General features: G+C 36.2%; 1 protein-coding gene across 1 annotated transcript in view; it reads right to left on the minus strand.

Moving 5' to 3' along the window:
- Positions 1-22,438, minus strand: part of SMARCA5 (SWI/SNF related, matrix associated, actin dependent regulator of chromatin, subfamily a, member 5) — a 47,460-nt gene that overhangs the window by 23,724 nt on the left and 1,298 nt on the right. The window contains exons 2-9 of the mRNA XM_036763178.1: positions 18,690-18,764; positions 12,169-12,335; positions 10,273-10,373; positions 9,712-9,812; positions 7,499-7,678; positions 5,671-5,826; positions 5,456-5,587; positions 1,820-1,888 (exon numbers count right to left, since the gene is read on the minus strand). Of these exons, the coding sequence (XP_036619073.1) occupies positions 1,820-1,888; positions 5,456-5,587; positions 5,671-5,826; positions 7,499-7,678; positions 9,712-9,812; positions 10,273-10,373; positions 12,169-12,335; positions 18,690-18,764 (981 nt within the window). The remainder of the gene's footprint in view (positions 1-1,819; positions 1,889-5,455; positions 5,588-5,670; positions 5,827-7,498; positions 7,679-9,711; positions 9,813-10,272; positions 10,374-12,168; positions 12,336-18,689; positions 18,765-22,438) is intronic.

The following is a 22,438-nucleotide window of genomic DNA, read 5'->3' on the forward strand; positions in this document are numbered from 1 at the left end:
CAACAAATGATGTATACACGGACCTCTGTTCTGCTCCTGTAATTTCTTCTGGAGTTGTCAGGAAGCAAACATGACAACAACTGTTCCTCAGCCCTTTGCAAATCCACAATGGCTCTCAGGTAGATGACCACCTTCCAGGTGAAGAATCAGCCTATTAAGGACTGGCAAAAACCCTGCCAGCAACGACTAAGGGAGACACACACACACAAACACCCCCCCAAATGATTGTCACAGGACTTCTTTCCCTTTCTTTTGAAGATATGGACAATGGAGACCGCCTTGAATTCCTAGGGGATAATCTCCTCTCACCATATAACCTGGAAGATTTCACTCAGTTTTTATATGAGCAGTGGACCCCATGCCTTGTAAATCCCAGCTGGAACAGAATCAGCACCAACTACTTTGCCACATGAGAGAAGCCTAATGTCATCCAAAACCTCTTTTTCAGTTGGAAGTTCATCTAAAGGGATTGACTTCCATCTGAGGTATGTAGTCAATGACTTCAGCATTGGTTGATGAAGATATGTTGACAATACTATGGAAGCATCCAGTCCATCTCTCCAGGATTATGTCTTTATGACTGATCAGTGTGGCTCCACCAACACTGAGTAGTCAAGATATACCATAGGTCTTTGGCCCATAAATAGCACTCAGATCATCATAAAAGCATTTTGGATTGTTACTATCAGTACAAAACTGAATTTCATCTGCCTTCTTACTGAGCCAAGAACCAGGCCTGCATCTCTCTAAGCTTCACTTGCACTTTACTTTTGAAAGAATTAAAGGCTGCCTTCTTAGAGACAGATGAACTGCTGGTAAACACTGTGGGGAGTTCTAATCTTTCATTTAGCAGCTTTTGCATTTCCCCATCATTTTCATTAAACCAAACTTGAATGTTCTGACCCAGATGAGTAAGTGCAGTGTGTTCACCAAATCTCAGAAAGCTGCCCACTCCTTTTCTGCTCCACTCTTGCCAACCGTGTGTAGGCCCAGCTTTCTCACCAAGTTAGCAACAAACTGTTCATACGAGGAGAAGCGCTTGATTCTGTTGACAATTAAGTCTTCTGTTAGTCGTCTTACCTTGGGGCCACTGCTTTTGTTGAATGTCAACGTGTAGCTTGGAGAAAATAAGTCAACGGATCAGTCCAGCACTCTGTGCCACACATTTCCTTTGTTACTCTCATATCCTGTCTGTCTCTTCTCCTTACAAAGACAGAGTCTACTAAATGCCAACATTTGCTACAAGGGTACACCCACAAAGTCTTATTACATTTAGGTAAACAGGAGAGTGTTAGTGATGAGAAGGTCATGAGTTGCACAAGTCTTCCATAGTTAAATGGCTGTTACTGTTGCTGTTTCCGATTCCACTCCTCCCAAGGACTCCTTTCCATATCCAATAGTCTGTGCCTACTCTGGCATTAAAGTAACCCAGAATTACAAGCTTGTCCTCTTTCAACACTGACAACAAGGGTCTCTAGGTCTTCATAAAATTCTTCTTTGACCTCATCACTATTTGTCATGATGAGAACATACACACTGATGATGGTAGCTTGGCTCTTTCCTACAACTGGCAATCGAGCTCTCATGAGCCTGTCATTTTGGGGGGACACGAGCTTGTTGACTAAATTAGTTTTGATTGTAAAGTACACACACAGACATTAACTGCCCAGGATCACTCAGCATCAGAGGTGGAATTTGAACCTAGTTCTCTCGGACTTCATGCCCAACACACCATCCATTACACTAGGTCTTCTCTGTTTCTTTATTATTTCAGTTAAATATTTACAGAACTATCACAAAACAATAGCCCTCTACTTACCATATGGAGACGTTCAACTAGCTTCTGATCCCCAAGGCAGTTATTTGTATCAAACCACGAATCAAAGTCCTATTTTGACAAAACAAAGTTAGAAAAAACAACAAACGTGAAACCAAAAAAAAGTAGTTTTTTGACCTCTCCCCCAAAATGGATAATTTAGATTCATGGAATGTTAGGATTAGAAAGCAACTCAGAAGTCATTTAATCCAAACCTCTCATTTTATACAGTAGCACCTAATTCTTAAAAACATCTATGCTAAAAGAATGTTTTTAAGTTTCATAGGAGATATGCTACTGTTCAATTAAATTTTCTGTCAGAAATGTGTTGGTGACAAGTCTCCCAATGAAAATGTCAAGAAACTTACTGTCAATCAAAACTAAATAGTATTAGAAAAGCAAAACTCTAATTTCTTCCTCAGCTTCACGGGGGGGTGGGGGGGGGGGGAGGCGGAGATTTGAGGCAAAACATTTCCCCATTCCATTCGTAAAACCAACCTAGTCTAGTTAGGCAGAAGACTGCTAGCCAGATTTAAACCAAGTCATTAAAAGTGAAATTAGGACTACCAATTTTTATCTCACACCTTAAGAACAGTTTTAAGATCAGTACTTTTGCTGGACTTGAATAAAAAGAACTTTTCAACTAATATAGGTTTTAAAGCAAATATCTAAGCAGAAGCTCTAAATATCAACCATCTATATCAACAAAATAAATGCCTCATTAAATGCTATCTAACTCTTGACAAAAACTTCAATGTGCAAAGTTAAAATACAACAAAAAAAAAATCCAAGTAAAAAGCCAAATATGATAGTTACTGAGAAAACACTGGTAATCTGAGATTTATGGGAAAAAGAAAAGAAACGTAGAATATGCAATAAACCAATGCACAAAATACAGTTTTTTAAAAAGACTGATTACATGTCTGGTCATAGTAACAAAGTCTCAAACTTCTGCCCTAGCAAAAATTGTAATACCATTAACTGGGGATACAAAGACAGAAATGAAACAATCCTCCCTCTAAAAGAGCTTACAACATTCTATGAGAGGAAAAAAGACTAATCATGAGGCTCTTCCTGAAGGGGAGAGGGCTGAATTTTCTAAGAAGGAAGTAGCAGCTTATCCTCCAAAGAATAATGATGTAGACTCAGTAAGTGCCATCAAGAAAAATGGCATCCAGTACTTGTCAGAGGAAAACGAGTAGTCGTGCTTGGTCAACTCCCCTAACAAGGGTACTGAGGTAGTTTTTTAAATCAACTTGATAATATCTGCTGTCTCCTCAGGCAATATATCTAAGACATGACACAGAGAGAACCTCCCAAGATTTGTCAAACCAGAGGGCTACCACTCATTTCTGGTAACTCACATTGGAACCAAATGATAAAGCCAAAAGGGTTCTATGAAAAAGTTGGGAAGATTATGATGTCCTGGGCAAGTACCTGAAGACTTGAAGGGGAACAGGTGTTATTTTCATCTCCACTGAAAATGAAAGTCAAGGGCTATCTAAAAGACAACTATGGGAAGCAGACAACCAGTTAAGAAGTGTTTGGATTACTTGTTCACAGGTTAAAATGTAGGCATGATAGACCCTTAGAAGGATTACAACATACCTAACAAGTGCTGGAAAGAATGCATTTACCTTTATACAAACAGAATCTAAAAGGCTTTAAACTGAAAAAGAAAAGGAGAAAGCGACTGACAATAGAAAGTAGCTACAATGTAGGGAGAATAGCAGCACAGCTGCCCAGAAATTCAAGGAGATAAACGTAAAAATAACCTCATATGTTTGTAAACAAATACAAGTACGAGCAATAAACAAGTTGAACTAGAAATCCTAAAGCAAGGAGGCAAACACAGCCACAGAGGTTGTTACTTGAAATTTCATAGTATGACTAGATTTAATTCTGGAAAGGTATGGATTAGGTAAAGGCAGAGGGAACTGTATGCTAAGAAAGAAGATATACTATATGAGGATTTACAACATTCATAAGAAGCAGCATAGGGGACAGCAACTGAGAAGATCAACGTAAGTAGAAACTTAAACGATATTCTCATCAAACTACACTACATTCCACCTGGACAGAAAAGGGAAAAAAAGATGAGGCATTCAACAAACAGATTACTTCCTGGCACAGAAATATAATAATGAAAGAGGACTTTGAATATCTGAAAATCTGCTGGAGCTTTCTTCCCAAAGCACAGTAGCTAATAATTTCTGTACTTAGCAAGAAGTGCCAAGTCCATCTTCCAAATAATAATCTGTGATAGAAAGAAGGAAACAGCACACCCTAATTTTTAGAAAAGCAGGTTTGCAAAGGTTCAAAGATAGGACAGTATCAAACAGCCTGAAATTCTGCAGGGTAAGTCACCTAGTCAGATAGGAAGCAGTCAAGAATGAAGTCGATGACCCAAAAAAGAAAAAACAAAAAATTCTTCAAGAATAAAAATTAGATAAACCCCTAAAACAATTAACAAAAAATACTTCAATATATTTGTGCACTGAAATCGGTATTCCTTCAGTTAAGATGAAAGCCCACTCATGCTCTCTTATCTCATGTGATTCTTCCCTTTGTTCCCTTAAAGATACTCTCAAATGCTCGGTGGGTACCAAAAGTAGATGGAATTAATAAAAACACACTAAAGGCAGAAATATTCAACTCTCGTTTTGCTTGTATTCTCTGTCGAAGAGAATGATTTTTAGACTAGACATGACAGAAGAAAAGCTAATGGGGAGTTGTGACCTAAATCAGTATGGAGACAGTAATAGCTACCTCATTATAGTTCAGGTCACTATGCCCAGGTGAACCACATCTTCAGGTGACAAAAGAAAAGGATTGCACAAAGGTAACTGTCCCAATTTTCAGAAAAGGGCAGAAAATGGAATATATAAACTATAGGCCAATAAGTTTGAATTTTGACCCCTAACCAAATTCTAGAATTCAACCAGCTCACATAGTACTGGGTTAGTTCTCGGTACCACATTTTAGTAAAACTATTAATAAGTTCTAGAGCATTCAAAGAAAGGCAAACAAGATCGTGAAAAGTCTAAAGATCAAGCCATACGAGGATCAACTCAAAGAACTGGATACTGAGCTTGAAATTAAAAAAGAAAACGACATAGCTGTCTTCAAGAATTTAAGTATTGTCAAGTGGAAGAGTAAGAATCAGACTCATCTGCTTGCCTCCAAAGGATAATGCTCACAAGTTGCAAAGAATGCAGCAAATTTAGGCTTCATGCAAGGAGAAACTTCCTCCTCACGACAGCTATCCAAAAGTGTAATGGACTATAGATGAGGTAATGTTTCCTCCTGATTAAAAGGTTTTAAACAGACTGGTACGCAGTAGAGGAGTCACGTTTGGTTTGGATTAAAGGCCACCGAAGTACTTTCTGACTCTAGAGATATAAAAATGTTTGTGGTCCAATCTGGACCTATGTTTGTATTAGTGTAAGAAGGGAACTCCCACTGTGCACCCTGCAGATAGGCAACTCCTATATCTTTTAATCTTAAAGAGAAGTGCCTGGGACACCGAGAGTGATTTGTTCCTGATCCCACAGTACGTGTCAGAGGAAGAACTCTAGTCCTCTAATCATTATACAATGCTGCCTTTCATCCCAAACATTAATTACTAAAAATATTTACATCAGCTGAGTTAAAAACATCCGGCAACAAAAAGTTGAGAAGCGCCCAGAGTTCGTGCAAGTTATTCTGAAGAGGTGTTCCTGTCAGCAGTAGTCGATTTGTAGTCTTGAATTCTCTTACTATTTCTGACAACTAGAAAAAGAAAAAAAAATTATTATTTTGTATACTCACAAACTTCTTTATTAAAATAAATGATTTTCTAAAGACTATATTACCTTGGATTTTTCATTTTTGATTCGGTGAGCTTCATCAATGACTAAGTATCTCCAATTAAACTTTTTGAAAACAGACTTCTCTTTAATGAGCATCTCATATGATGTTACACATACATCCCACTCTCCTGGTAATAACACATCTCTGACAAAGGCAGCCTATGTAGCAAAAGAGATGAGAGTTAAAACACTGTATTTATAGCCATAGTTTCTCCACTGTTTTCATTTCTAAAACAAAGTTTGGGTGCTGCTTGGGTAACACAAGAATTATCTAGGTCCTATGCCTCTGTCACTTTAGTATCTTTACTAACCTTTTGGGATTCTCATTCCATTTACTAAAGAACTGTATCTGAAGTCTACTACCCCCTACAGATGTTTCCCCTATTCCTAAAAAGTACTACAGCAGTCTCTAAGCAAGGTGGTGAGGGATGTCACGTACTTGAGAAAATGATAGGAAAAGTGAATCTGTAAACTATAATTTCATAATTAAGATTTCCTTTTCTTCCAAGTTTTACGTTTAGGATTAAGGCACCTATAATCTAAAGAAAAAGACAACTTTTAAGAGCCTTACCACAATATTAGAAACATAATAGAGGGCCTTGAAAGCCCTATGTCCTCCATTTAGGAAAAACAGAAGAGTCTCAGATAAGGAAGAAGGTGGGATGGATAAATGAGTGTTACTTTCTATTCTTTCCTGTAGAAGTGACAAACTGCTGTTCTTTTTTTAACCCTTTGCATTCTCTGGTCTGGCACATTTCACTCAACAGAAGCCTCTGCTAGAAATGAAGTTATGTTTTCAAAGAAAAAAAAAGTTGGGATGGATGGATTCAGCACAAAACTTTTTCTTCATTTTCTTCTCCAAATCAGAACAATAAACGAAGGAGAAAGAAAAGGAAAAAATAAATCGGCATTAAATTTACAAGGAAAAAAGTTTTAGAAAATAAAATATTTTACTTATTTATTCAGCAGGAGAGGATAATGTACATATATGGACTTTCCAATAAAAAAGTTCTAAGTTAAACATGAACTGTATACATTTTAAATGATATGTACAGAAAGGAAACAAAAAAAAACAAGGATACTATCATAGATTTGGAACTTGGAAAGGTGCTAAGTTAGAGATCATTAAGTACAGCTCTCTCATTTTACAGGTGAGGAAACTAGAATCAAAGATTACGTGAACTGCCAAGGATCTTACATCTATCAAGTATCTGAGGCAGGATTCAAATACAGATCTTCCTGACTCTGTGTCCAGCACTCTAACCACTATGGCACACTGCTGCAGTTAAGTGACTTTCTCAGGGTCAAACATCTTAGTGCCTGAAGCAAAACTGAGCCCAGATCTTCCTGACTTGAACTCCAGCAGCCTACCCATGACTAGACTATATGCCGAGCTACCAAGGTCAACAAATCTCATCAGTCTTTCATTTTTCAGAAGACAAAGGTCTATTTGGGAGGAAACAACTTCAGCAGTCATGGTAAAGGTTTTGATTTTGTGAAGAATATAGACATCATGCAATAAATCTTGATCTGAAACTATTCTTGTAAACATATGGGGAAGAAAAGACTGCATTACATTATACAAGTTTCTAGTGACTATTCATGCTCAATTCTAGAATCATGTTAATGCTGTCCCCATGCAGTTACTACCCAAGACTATTTATTGTTCTATAATCTTCAACAATACCTTTTCCACAGCTGGACTAATTGCTTCAAGGCCCACTAATACATAAATGCTCTTAGATTAAAAGTTTGAGGTTTTTTCTCTTACTAGAAATAGAATCAGACAGTTGTTTGATAACAAAAATTAAATACAATGCTTGATACTTACTCTTTGCTCTTTATCACCTATCAAACAAACTGATCTAAGGGTTGGTACCCATCTCTTGAATTCATTCATCCAGTTATGTAAAGTAGACTTTGGAACCAATACCATATGAGGACCAGGAATATTTCTATAATGTTTCATATATCCAAGAAGAGAAATTGTTTGAAGTGTCTTTCCCAGGCCCTGAAAAATATCCAAGATTAAGCACAAAATGTCTAAAACCATAAACAGTACTACTTACTAGTATATTCCTGATTATCTAGAACCCTGGATTCCTCTCTGGTACCTCATAAATGAAATGTACCTAAGCCAATAAGTTATAAGCTACATAAAGAAGAAAAAATGAAACATATATCAATTTTATTGCTTGTTAAGTATTATCATTAGGTTTAGAAATAAAAACTAAGGATTAAAGGGAAATTTAGTAAAGATTTATATAATTCATTCTTATATGCTCTCTTTCCTCCTTAGAAAGAATAACTGATATTTGGCTATATTCCCCTATATATTCCCCTAGAATTTCCCAAGTTCCTCAAACCTAATATTAAATATTTTTAATAGAGCTAAAGATTTAGCAAATATATCCTGATATTCAAAACTCAAAAACTGGTTCTAGACCTTGACTACCATGCCACCATGACTTCCTAGTGAAGTAATTCCTAATAAGGGTTTATTCAGAAACCAGAGATAAATTTACCTCCCAAAAGATTCATTTAACTGTGGCTCACAGTACCAACCACTTCATTAGTTTAAATTAAGCAATCATTCCAATTATCGAAGCCCCCAAAGACTTAAACGTATAAATATTTTTAATTTACTTGTTTTTAGGGCAAGTTATAAACAACTTTTTTTTTTTAAACTCTACATAATTAAGACCATGCTTTAACAGAACTGAAATGATAAAGAACATCAAAAAGGAGTGGGCAAAAGGGAAAATCATGAAATAAAATAAATTTAACTCTAATGAAAAATGTTATCCTTCACATGTACTAGTGAGCTACTATCAACAAGGCTTTGTTTTTCTAGGAGGTCTATCAAATTTTGGTGATTGTTCCACCACCTTTTAAGTAAAGTAACCTTTAATAAGAGGTACGTTAAGTGGATATGGAAAAATGCAAAGATACATCCCTAACTCTAAGTTCGTAATTTTTAAAATTTCTCCCAAAAAACTCACTCACAATGTCCAAAACTTTAGTGGCCTTAACTTTTTTCCCCAAAAATTGTATCATTTTTAAGGAAATCTGAAGAGTAGTAACTTTATTTTTATAATTAGCAAATATTTGCATAAGCTAAAATTCCAAATATTAAATGCATGTAATTAAGATTTAAAAGTAGGTTTTCTTCATCCTGCTATAAAACCTAGCATATCATCTTTTGAGTCCTAGAACAAGAAGATATAATACCACGGAATTCCAATATCCATAAATAAGGTGCTACACAAGTATGGCACCTTCATTAGTCTAGCACATACTTGGCCATTATACCTTTTTCTTATGCATCTTTGAAATCTACTAAGTTCTGTACTTTTCAGAATCAGACACCTGTCCAGAGCTAGCCCTCCAGAAAGTTTAGGATACTACCAGGTTAGTTCATTCTGAAATTCCCCTTCGTAATATTTTCAACAGAACAAAACTAATGTCCAAATCTTTCTTAAAATTAGATGTAATAACATTATGGATCACAGCATTCTGATCATATTAAAGTCATCTTCAATAATGTTTAAGTACTTGGGCCAACTATTTAGTATATTTCAAAAAATACTTTTCTTATCAACATATGATTGGCTTAACAGAAGAATCATAAAGAAGCTTAAAAGCATAAAGACAGCACCCTACCAGTAAGCCATCAGTTATAACTAACAAATTAAATGAGCTACATCCTAGGTAAGAAATGGTGCAAACTCAGCACCAGAATATCCTAAGTTTATTGAAAAAAAGAATTTTTTTTCCATCTGAATTTCCTTAAAGGATTACAAGGTTATTATCAAATAATTGCCTCACAGTTGGCTTATACAAACACATAACGGTTATATACAATTTAAGTATATTCGGTTTTGAACCAGATTCCAAGCTGATTAAAAGCTTATTTGCTATCATTTTAGATTATAATGAATAATAATAATAAACCCAAATTTTAAAACTTTATAATAGTATCTCAAACTTTTATAAACATTTATATCAAATTAAAGCTTTCTTTTAAAATTATCAAAAACATACCATTTCATCTGCAAGGATCCCATTAATTCCATTTTCATACAAAGATATTAACCAATTTAATCCTCGGACCTGATAATCTCTCAGTTTACCCCATTTTACATCTAAGAAGGACACACAAAAGCAAAAAATTATAAAGCTTAAAAAAAGCTATTCTAGTATGGAGAGGTACTAATTATAACAAATTAATTCCAGGTGGGAAAATATCTACACTCACAACAGCACCATGAGATTAATTAATCCAAGGCCCACCTGGGCTGGCTTTCATGCATGTATTCTTTTATCTTTTATACCCCAAGATTGTTTCCAATTGTATATAAACTCAGCCAACATTAAATACCCTGAAATTTAGCAGTCCTAAATTAAACTAAACACACCAAAACTAAGTTAAAGGCATTTCCACTTAATCTAAAACCTAAAGTCAAAGAGTTCACATACTTCCTAAAAACATAAGTGATACTTCCAAGGACATAAAATGCCTACGTGTCACTTTTCTAAAGATAAAAATCTAGAACTAAAACACGTTCCCCCTAAGATGTTAGTCCCTCCTCCATGCCCACACACATGATGGGGAGTCCTCAAACCGAGTGCACACGTTGGTGGCCTTGGAGCTTTCGGTTAACAGCTCCTCATCTTCTTCCTGTTCTGTTCGACGATGCCTATAGCTATAAAAGAAAAAAGGTGAGTTTTACAGTAAAACTAATTCACAAGAAAAACTTCCTATGTTGTTTATTCTAACAGAAAAGCTATTCTTTCAATATTCATGTTTTAAGTATTCAAAAGAGATGAACCAGAAATCTGAATTCCAAAGACTGGTTAGACTTCTACATTTAACTATTAGTCAATATCCCATCAATTCCTCCCTCCTCCACCCCCAAAAATGTCTGTCACTGAAGCCCAATCTAAAAAAAGAAAAAGAAATCACATCCAATTAAGACTTTTTAAAAATCAGAATTAAATTAATAATTTGTCACTAAAGATGTTTGCATTTCATTTCCAAAAAGTTTATTAATGTTAGAAACATTATACTAATACTTAAAGTTTAATAATACCTCAGAGTTAACCAATACCTAGGTAACTCAAGTCCAGAAGACTGTCAGTTATCTTTCAGATAAAAGAAAGAGGCCATCACTTTGCCTTTACATGCTAAATCACAACCACCAAAACCATAAAACAAGGAATCAGAATGTAAGCCTTGTAATGTCCAAACAAAAATTAAGTTAGAAAAAAAAGCTTTACTTTCATCAAAAATTTAATACCACATAACAGTATCATTAGTATTTTCCTCATTTGTCTTAAGACAAGCTAAGATCTGAGCATAAAGGTGTAGTACATCTTATTGATCTCCCCTCCCACCTAACTCAGTGTACTGCACTTACTGTATCATATACAGATATTTAAGTGGCAAAATTCAACTTTGAAACAATTGAAGTATATCTATATTGTATCAGAATGACCTACATAGTGCCCAAATAGTAATGTAATGGCAATTATTTTATAGGAAATGAAAAGCTCTGAATGACTTTGGTTTTTTTAAACAACTCAGGTTCACCCAGGCAATGACTTCATTCTAACAATTCTTTTTTTTAAATGCTCATGTATCTTCCTAAATAAAGAAGAGCATAGAGAATACAATTTAACCTTTTCTTGATTTTTTTAGGGCAAGGAAAACTCTTCAGTTTGGCATTTACAGCCCACCAAAATCTTGCAAAAATCTATGTTTCTGGCCTTATTTCATACTAATCATTCCCCTCCAAGAATACCATGTCCCAAAATGAAATAAAGCTAGAAGTCCAGAGAAAGGCAGTATTGCCTCTTCTCATTTGTGATTCTGAGAGCGCTTATCTTCCCTTCATTTTAGGTTCAGAAGAGAAACCTTTCCTGATCCTCTGGATTTTCAGTCCTCAACTTACTTTGAATTATATTTATTTATGTACATGCTTCATCTCCCTTATAATTTCCTTGAGGGGTAAGCATCATTCTGTTTTAGTACCTCCGACACACAGTGTGTGAGCTTATGCCTATACGGCATACTAATGTTTAAGAGTCGCTCACGCTTTTAATCAATGGCTGTACTGTTTTAGTTTGTTTCTTCTACGTCCAAGCTGCCCTAACAAGCATATCTGCTTACTTGCTAACACTTCTCAGCTATATTGCCCTTTTCCCTTCTTGTGTGCCTTTTGTCTCTTCAACTTCTACCTCTCCTAAACAGCCAATAAGATTATTCCTTCCTCTTAATCATTATACTTTGCAATTATATACATCCTTTTAAAAAAATGTACCTTGCTTTATTAACAGGGAGTAAAACTTCAAATTTAATATCCATTTATATCAAAATGACAGACTAGTGGACAATATTTAAAAGGTTAGCTATTCTTAGCTTTTCAGCAAGAATTAGGAAAATGAATGAAGTTGTATTCACTGTAATCTTTACAAAGGGATATAATGGTCATTACTTACTCGCCGACTGACAGCAAATTCTGCTTTTCATCTTTCTTTATTCTTGGACGTCCTGGTTTCATCTTCAGTGGTGAAGTTGGAGTCTTCTGAGCAGCAGGCTGGATGAAATGTGCAAACAGCTCTGTCTGCTTTAACAAATACTCAAATCTGTTTGCTCGGTCAGTTTGCTGTAGACAGAATTTTTAAAATGCTTAACCCAAACAGTCAATATCAAAAGCTCAGAAAACTGTATTAACATACCAACCACAGCAAAATTATCTTTTTTCAGTAAGAACCCTATACCATATAATCAGAACATGTACATTCATATGTCCACTAAGTAAAAAGCTAAGTATACCACCTACACTTTTCTAAAATCATTCATCTTATAAATCTAACATCCTTCAATATCCAAGTGAAGTCTTAGTTCCCTTCTTCTACAAAACCCTCCTTCACTGACTCAGGCCAAAACTAAATCAAGATCAGAGGAAAATCTTACTTTTTCCTGAAGTCAACTATATTACATTTTTTTTGTCCCAAGCCTATGATTTCAATGATGTACTGAACTCCTAGTGTGCAAACTGCCTCCACTGATCAACATCCAGATGTGTAACTTTTCTGTATCTTAGTTTTACAAAGTTGTCTGGAGGAATGGGGTGTTAAATGACTTGCCCAGGGTTGCTAGTTTGCATTAGAGGTAGAATTTGAACCCACATCATCTTAACAACTTACTTAGGAAATAGTTATATACATTGTTCTCTAATATTATTTTACTCTTGTATTATTATTTGATTTTTCACATTTATATATTTATTTTCTACCCAAACCACATGGAACTCCTTCACTGGAGCTGCCTTTTTTTTTTGTAGGCCCCATAAGCCTCAACATGTGCCTCACATCACAGAAGTTCAATAAATTAATAGATATTTGCTGAATGATTCAGAGCACTTTTACATACATACTTGTTTAATTTCGTGTTGGAGATAACCCTATGTAATTATCCTGAGGCTGACAGGCTCCCCTTGACTACTAGTACCCACATTTAAATCATAGCAAGAACAATGTCACACTTCAAGAAACTGCCTATACCAGAGTTGGGGAACCTGCGGCCTCAAGACCACATGTGGCCCTTTAGGTCCTCAAGTGCGGCCCTCTGAGTCTAAGCTTTACAGAACAAATCCTTTTATTAAGGAGATTTGTTCCATGAAGTTTGGATTCAAAGGGCTGTACTTAAGGGTTCCCCGCCCCTGGCTATACTCTCAAATCTCTGCAACTTGCACAAAACCCTCACACACAAAATTTTTTTAAAAAGCTGCAAAAGGGATTTGGAAGGTTTTTGATACACTACTAACAGCTAGAATTAGGTATCAGCTTAGAACACCCACCAAAAGGGAACATAGCATCCTTAGATACAATTTTCATTATAAGTGTAAAAACCAGATTTCAGCAAACTATACTTTGCACCATTTACTTGTAAAGGGCCACAGGCAACACAATGAAAATGTTCCATTAAATTTTAGGAAAATCATATCATGCGGGGGGGGGGGGGGTGCGGCGCGGTGTATGGTTTAGAGAATTATTTTTTTCTTCCTATACTTTCAGACACCTGAGAACAAAGAACTAATTCACTTATTGCTCCTTTTAGAAAAAAAGATACAAATCACAACATTCGATAAAAAAATGGGTAAACAATGTCAGGATTTTAAAAGGTGTTTTTGTGTCTCAAAAGAATTTAAACACAGACTGCAAACTCATTTTACCCATTATTGTTCCGTGCAAAAATATTAATTTATCTTCAAAGTGGAGAATATGGTCCTTTGAGAAAAGGGCCAGTTCTCCCTAAGATATGATATTGAGTATGCTGCCATTAAAGCCCAGTATTAGTTGCATACTAAACATACAAATGGATTTTAAAGGAATGATTTGAAAAAGTATGGAATTCAAAGTATTTTTCATTGCTTCTGACTCATAGAACATCACGTATACCACCAATTAACGGGGAAATATAGCTCCACCAAAGGAAACCAAATAGAACAAGGAATGTCATTAGGCTTTTTCTTCAACTGCTTCTTTTAATTTACTTACTTCTCCATTTTGATCAATTTGCCCTCCCTCTATTTTTGTCTTCTCGTGTACCCTCCTTTAGTTTACTTTAGAACCCCTTCCTTTCCTTCCCAACTTGCTCAAATCTTCCTTCCCTTCATCTTCCAACAGACCATTTCTCTCAAGTAAAAAAATTCTTATCGAAACTAAGTATGGCATGTTTACATAAACTTAATAGTCCTGCCCTCATTACTAAATACTTTAAAAGCATCCAGAAGATAAGGATCATGCCTTTAGTAAATATGGCTTTATTCTGAATCTAGATAATGTACTCCATATTGGTTCTAGAGCTTTGGTGTTCTTAAAAATGTAGTGCAGGTACACAAAAAACATCAATATTTATTACCGGATAAACTTTTCAAAGATAGAGATGTACAAAATCTCAAATAAATGACTAAAAACATTTTGTAGGGAGTAGAAAAGTCTTATTCATCAATGAATTCAGATATATACTTTCCCTAACAGCAATCCTGATCTTCAGAGACAACCATAATCAAGGTCAATCCTAGCTGTATACTCAACACAAACAACAACTGGTACTACTACTACTCTATAAAGGCTCACTGTGATTACCAAAGGCTCCAAGGACCATTTCCTCACTACTTCCCATCAATCAACAAGCATTTATTAAGTGCCCACTGTATGCCAGATACTGGGGATACACAAAGAAATGAAAAAAATCGCTATTCTCAAGGAGCGAACATTTGATCAAAGGAGATTACATGAAAATACAAAAGCAGATCAAGAATATATGGTAGTTAAGAAGGGAAGAAGGGCGTTAGTAGTGGGGAATCAGGAAAGGTCTCCTCAGGTAGAGAAGGTGGTGCCTGAGCCACATCTTCAAAGAAGGGAGGGACCTGTTGAAGCAGAGTTGAGGAGGGAATGGCCAGTGCAAAAGCACCCAGATATGAAATGGCGTGCCATGCATTAGAAGAAAAGGCAATGCCAGTTCCACACTATTATACAGATTAGGGGAAGGGGAGTCATCGAATGAGGCTGAAAGACAGGTTGGGGCCAAGTTGTAAAGGACTTTAAAAGCTAAACAGAGGGGTTTACATTACAGAAAGCCATGAAACTTAATGAGGAGTGAAATGAGCAGACACATACTTAGGCAAAATCACTCTGGCAGTGTAGAGGAGGGTTGGGGGAATCAAGGCAGACAATGACTTAAGGCAGGAAGATCAACTGGGATACTACTGCCAGGAAAGGGGTGGGTAATGAGAGAATGAACCAAGGTGGCAACTATACAACTGAAAAGTCGACAGATACAAGTCAGAGATGCTGTAATGGTAGACACAAGATTTGAAAACTGACTGGATATGCGAAGTGAGGAAGAATGAGGAGTTAAGGATAATGCCAAGACTATAAAACCTTGGAGATCAGAAGAGTTGTAATACCCCAGAGAGAAATAGGAAAGCATGGCAGAGGGGAGGGTTCAGGAGGAAGAGTTCTGTTTTGGACATGCTGAAGCTGAACTGTCTCCAAGATATCCAGTATGATATGACCAATAAGCAGCTGGTAATGTGGAACTGGAGCTCAGGAAAAAGACTCGGGCTAGATTATATACACCTGGGAATGATCTGCAAAGAGATAATTGAACCCACGGAAGCTGAACAAGAAAAAGAGGGCAGACATTGTTGTACACAGCAACAGCCACATTGTGCAATGACTGCCTTTAACAGACTTAGCTCTTCTCAGCAATGCAAGGATCTAAGGCAACTCCAAAAGACTCATGGTAGAAAATGCTATCCACATCCAGTGAAATATCCTTGAAGTCTGAATGAAGATGGAATCATACTATTTGCTCTCTTTTTCTTTTGTAGTTTTATTTTCTTTCTCGTGATTCCTCCCATTAGTTTTAATTCTTCTTTACATTATAACTAATGTGAAAATGTTTAATATGAATGTATATTTAAAACCTATCAGACTGCACGCCGTCCTGGGGAGGGGGAGGAGAAAGAGGGGGAGAAAATTTAAGACTCAGAATCTTATGGAAGTGAATGTTGAAAACCAAAAATAAATAATTATTAAGAAAAAGAGAGTAGAAAAGAGGGCCCTGGAGAGAGGGACTGGGAACACCCATAGTTTATGGGCATGAGATGTACGACAAGCCAACAAAGACTGAGAAAGAAAAGTCAGATAAGTGGGAGGAGAACAAGGAGTGAACAATTATGAAAACCTGCAGAGGGTAGAGTATCAAGTAACAGCGTGGGTAACAATATCAAATGCAGCAAAAAGGTCAAGAAGCATGAGGACTGAGAAGAGGCTTAGCAATTAAGAGATCACTGGCAACTTAGAAGAGAGCAGTTTCAGTTAAGCTGTGTGATCAGAAGCCAAATTGAAAAATGTTGAGGACTGAGAGAGAAGTGAAGGTGGCGAGTATAGACAAGTTTTTCTAGGAATTTGACCGAGAAACAGAGGTAGATATAGATAAGTTTTTCTAGGAATCTGACTGAGAAAAGGAGGATTGCTATAAGACAATAGTTTGAGGGGATGACATGATCTAGGAAGGTTTTTTAAGAACAAGGGAAACATGCATGGTAAAAGGCAATGGGGAAGGAACTGGGAGACAGGAAGAGAGTGAAAATTAAAGGAGGAAGGGAGAATTTTTTTGAGGAGGCAATTTGCCAGAAAAGGAAGAGAATGGAATTCAGGGCACATGTAGAGGGATTGGCTCTGGCAAAGAAAAGGGTAGCCTCATTATTAAAGTCAGAAGGGAGGTGAGAGATGGAGAGAAGAAAGGGGAAAACCATGACAAAAAGAAAATCTCAATTTTCTTAATAGAGACCAGGTCATTAGCTAAAAGTGGAATAATAAAAAAGTGTAGGAGGCTGGAGAAATGAAGAGGAGGTTTGGAACAGGGCATTCCCTTGTAGGGAATAGGAACAGGGCATCAATCAATGAAGAAAATTTCCACTTGCGACTTTGTTTGGTACCCCACTTCTGGTAATCTTCTTCCCACCACTACACAGATCTAAATGCTTCTATCCTCCAGGACTCAGGTGACAAGGACTAAATAAGATGATGTCAGAGGTACCTTCAAGTTCTACAATTGTATTCTCTTCCATGAAGTCTTTTCTACTGTTCCAGCTCACAATGACCTTTTCTCTTCTAATTTCTTATGGCACTATATTTTATGATTTGCTTGGCACCTGATCAATCTAGCAATAAAAATCTACTATGTACTTAATATTTGCAAGGTACTATGTTAGGGCCAGGAAGGTTGAGAAGGTGCGCGTGTGCACACACACACACAATGGGGAGACAATATACAGATTTTTTAAAAACTAAACATTTATTTCAAAATTCCATAGAAGATGCTGTGCTAGACACAGTCTCTGCTCTTAGGAAGCTTACCATTTAAAAGCGGAAAAAAAAATCTGTACACAAATAACTGGGACAAGGGAGAACATAATAAGCACATGGGACAGATCAGGGCAAAGTACTATGAAAAAATCTAGGGACACGAAAATCACTTTCAGCTTAGGGAACTGAGGTATCAAACTGTCAGAGGGTCACAGTTAGAAATAGAAGTGAACGAAGTTATCTAGTCCAAACCCCCATTTCGAATTGCAGATGAGGAAAATGATGCCCAGAAAAATTAAATGATGTCCTCAAGGTAACAAAGTTATTAAGTAGCAGGGGCAAGATCCAAAGTCACGTCAACTGACTCCAGATCAAATGCTCATTTCCAATGTATCACTGCCATCTCAAGACCATTTAGGCAGGAACAGGTAGGAGAAGTTTTCTACAAGCAGAACTGGGAGTGGTCTCAGGAAGGCAGATAATATTAGCATAATAAATGCGGTGCAAACAATAAATGTTTCAGGAGTTCAGAGGAAGGAAGTGAAGAATACTGTAGGCAGGAGCAGGATTTGTAATGGGCCAGGTCACATCTAGTGCTATCTTTTGTGTCACAACAAGACTGAGCTACTTGTAGGCAAGAATCTTATTCTTCTATCCCACAGGTCCAAGAAGCACTCAGTATTCACATTCACACACTGCTTTAAGGTTCATAAAGTCTTTTCCTCATAACAATCCTATGAAGTACTTGGTATAAATATTAAATTTGTCCTCATTTTACGGCTCAGATGTGAAGCGATTGGCCCAAGGTCACAGAATAGTGTCAAGGCCAGGATGCATGTTCAGTTGAATCCTATAATAGGTGGTTTCTGGCACTACTCTTAAATCGACATATGTTCACATTTATTTTCATGCAAACAACATTACCATACTGGCGAGATAGTAAAGGATACATGTTACAGGGGAATCTTAGAGTGTAACACAATTGATAAAATATACCATCTACTATCATTTTATAGATCAATCGCTAGAGCTTTCAGGCAGGTCCTCCTGGTAAAACATCTGAACTACCCCAAACCACTTAAGGAGTTGTCACAATATATAATGACACTACTCACAGGCCCACCAAAACATACCATTTTTTCTTCATAGGTAGGATCTGGTTCTTGAATTTCTTTCTGTTTCCCTGGTGATGCATCATCAAATACATCCTAGAAGGAAAAAAAAATAGTGAGACAATTGTTCTGTAAGAGTAATTAGATCTGGGGCAGCTAGGTGGCACAGTGAGTAGAGCCCAGGCCCTAGAGTCAGGAGGACCTGAGTTCAAATCCAACCTCAGACACTTGACACACTTACTAGCTGTGTGACTTTGGGCAAGTCACTTAATCCCAATTGCCCTGCCTTCCCCCCTCCAAAAAAAAAGAGTAATTAGATCTAACAATTCAACTGACTTATATCTACATAATGTTTCAATAATCTAAATTACACATTCTAACAATGGAGATATAATTTAAAATGGCTGTCGCATAATCTATTAGTTAGCACAGATTAAATAAAATGCAGTATCTCAGAAACCTCAATCTACCTGACCAAAACTTGAAACCTGCATGGTTGCTAGCATAAAAGTAGAAAGTACTTTTATCTCTCTAAAGCAAATTTCCTTTAAATATATGTTAACTTTTGTTGGAATGAGCTCATTTCCTCATACTTGAAAAATGGTCAAAACTTTCTGGCCCTTTAGTTTAAAAATGAGGAAATGTTAAGTTGCCAATATATTTCATTAGAAAAATCTCCTTGAAAACAGTAATGTTATCTTTTCAGCAGTACAAAGCTACCAGCTGAAAAAAAAAATTACTATTCATTGAAGTGACATTATAAAGAATGAAAAAATATTTTTGGTAAATTTGTTTCTCTTTTCAATTTTAAACATTTTCAAACAAAAAGCAATTAAGACAACCACCTGGTCATCGAAAAAGTAGTTTATTATATCCTTTTCTTAGCGTAATTTTAAAACCATTATGATTTCTCTTGAATGTGTAAGAAGTTTACCCATCAATATAAAATCCCTTGATTAAAACAAAATTGTATTTAGAGGAGCACAGATTTAGATTTGGACAGGACCTTAGAGGTCATCTTGACCAACTCCGTCATTTAACAGATGAGAGAACTTAAGTCTAATAATGTTAAATGACTTGTCCAAGGTCACATAGCTATCACATTTTAGAAACAAATTTGATCCCAAGTCTTTTCACTCCAAATCCAAGTATGTTTTCTACTGTACAAAACTGAAACTTCATCTACAGAATATCTGTAAGCAGTTAAAATTTATGTTTCCAATGCTTGCAATAGAAACTTTCATTTCAGCGGCAACAATGACACTTTCCACTTGCCAATGTAATAATCTTGGTTTTCGAAATCTAAGCCTTTATAAAATGTAGTGTTAACTTTTCTGCATTGTCATTTAAAACTCAAATCTCCTATGCAACATTTCCCTCTCCAAATAAATAGCAAAAAATAACATTTATTAAACATATACAATGTCTGCCTTTTACACTCAGTATACAGCTATGAAAAAAGGGACACCATGATATAAGCAGAAACAACACTAGATTAGGTGGATCAAAGAAATCAGGTCCTAGTTTCAATTTTACTACCTGTATGATCCTACATATATCATTAACATCTGTGCTTCGGTTTTTACCACAGGAGAGAATGGTGATAGCATCTTCCCTACCTTTTTGAGTATAGTGGGAATAAAATAAGATGGAAAGTCCTATGAAAATAAAATGTACCGTTTCAATAATAATCATTATTACAATTAAAGTAAAACTGGGTTAAAGTCTACATACTCTTTGTGATCAAATAAGTATTAGCCAGTTGAAGCCAACAGAAAGGGTACTAAGGTATACTGGAAAGATGAGGGTAGAACAATAGTTTCTGTACAGAATGGCAACGTATTACACTCCCCGCACTGGAAAAAGCAACCACTGAACAGAAATAATAGTGCTCCACTAGACTACGAATTCCAGTGCACATCAGTGGGCTATTACAGGAATTCTAGCAGGAGCCGCAGGAAAGTTTGTCCAAAAAAATCTGTTAAGGTTGTTTCAGAAAATTCCATGGTTCAGAAAAAGTCACATTAAGCCCTTCAAAAAGAATAAGAGCATTCTTTCTTTTAACAGACTGAAATAGATTCAACTCTGCAGATTTAGGGAAGATTTAGGTTATTACACAGCATGTGCCTCATAAAGGACAGTACTGCTACTCAAGCACGACACTTTACAATCTAAAGGAGAAAATAATACACAAGTATAAAGCTGTATAAAGAAAACCTGTTTAAACAAGGCATAACTGCCCTGTAACCCTTTAAAATACAATCTGGAAGAAATATGATTCCCAATGAAAATGTATACCAGAAGTCTTATAAGAAATGTCAAAATTACTAATGTCTATGGACATCAGATAATTCTTGAGCTCATAAAATTATAAAACATACCTTTTTACAACAATATCATTATATATTAACATAAGTTATTTATTTAATTTTTGTTCATATACTTAAACCGTAACTCAATTTTAACTTTATACTCTTGACTTGCAGTTTTTATTACATTTCTTTGTTAGGATTTAAATAAACTTTCCAATCAGCCCTACTAATCAAAAGCCTATCGCAGTCCACCTTGATGAATTCTGGGCTTTATGCATTTTTCATCCACTTTGATTTCCAGTATGAATGTTTATACAATCTCTTTCCTATCCTGCAGATTTCAATAAAATGGCCTTCATTGTTTCTGGGTTTGATGTGATTACGTATCAGTGAACTGAAAAAAATACAAGGCTTTTCATACTTCAATACCTCTCAATTGCTAATATAAAGATGTGGTAACATGCAGGTTCCTTTTCAACTAAGGAAAAGGCTCAAGATGAGACCATGTGAAATTCAGATGCAAATAAGTCTAAATGAGATAAGGCAAAAGCACTTTGCAAGCTTTAAAGTACTATATAAATCTGAGCTATTATTATTAATAAGCTGTAAGGAGATTAGACTGGATGGCATTTGGGAAATTAAGTATTAAATACCAACTACAATCTCAAAAGAACAAACTTTTGAAAAAATGCAGGGCGGATATAAACTTCAAGGTAACTACAGAGAAAAACTTGAGTGAGAAGAGACAAAGTTATCATCATCGAGGACATCCATAATCAGAAAAGGAGGATAGGCTGGTCTGTTCCAAAAGAAACAAAAAATGGACAATTTGAGCAACATTTTCCTACCCCCAGTACCCAGTTATCTCAAGAACCAGAAGAAAGCTTCCATCAGTTCGAAGAATTTATCAACAAGAATCATAAAAAATGAGAAGTACGTGTAGCGGGTCTGCAATCTGCTTCAGCCTGAAATCTGTACCAACTGAGTTTTTAAAAACCAAAAAAGTCTAATATAAAATACCATTTAAAACTTTTAAAAGTTAGCATTAGAGTTAACTCGAAAATAGATGATGATCAATAACCCAAGGACAGTATCTATAATAGTGACATAGGAAATCAATCCTTTCAGAATTGGTCCAGATTTTATTCTATTTCACCCATCTAATTTCCAAAAACCAGCGTTCTAACAACTGGTCTTCCCTTCACCTTCGGTCACATGCTGACCAAAAAAGAAACGCTGCACTCTGACCGAGATCAAACCTAACCTCAGTCGTTTGCCTCAGTTTCCTCGTATGTAAAAAGAGAATAATAACAGCCCCTAGCTCCCGGGGTGGTCGTGAGAATCCAGTGAGCAGATAGGGTCTACAACGCCCAGCACCGGAATCCGGGGAGCGCTCCGGAGGGCCAGCAGCAGCAAGACGAATGCACTGTCAGTCCGGCTCGTGGGTTCCGGCCCGCA

The sequence above is a fragment of the Trichosurus vulpecula genome, chromosome 6 (genome assembly GCF_011100635.1).
Source record: "Trichosurus vulpecula isolate mTriVul1 chromosome 6, mTriVul1.pri, whole genome shotgun sequence".
NCBI classification, from domain to species: domain Eukaryota; kingdom Metazoa; phylum Chordata; class Mammalia; order Diprotodontia; family Phalangeridae; genus Trichosurus; species Trichosurus vulpecula.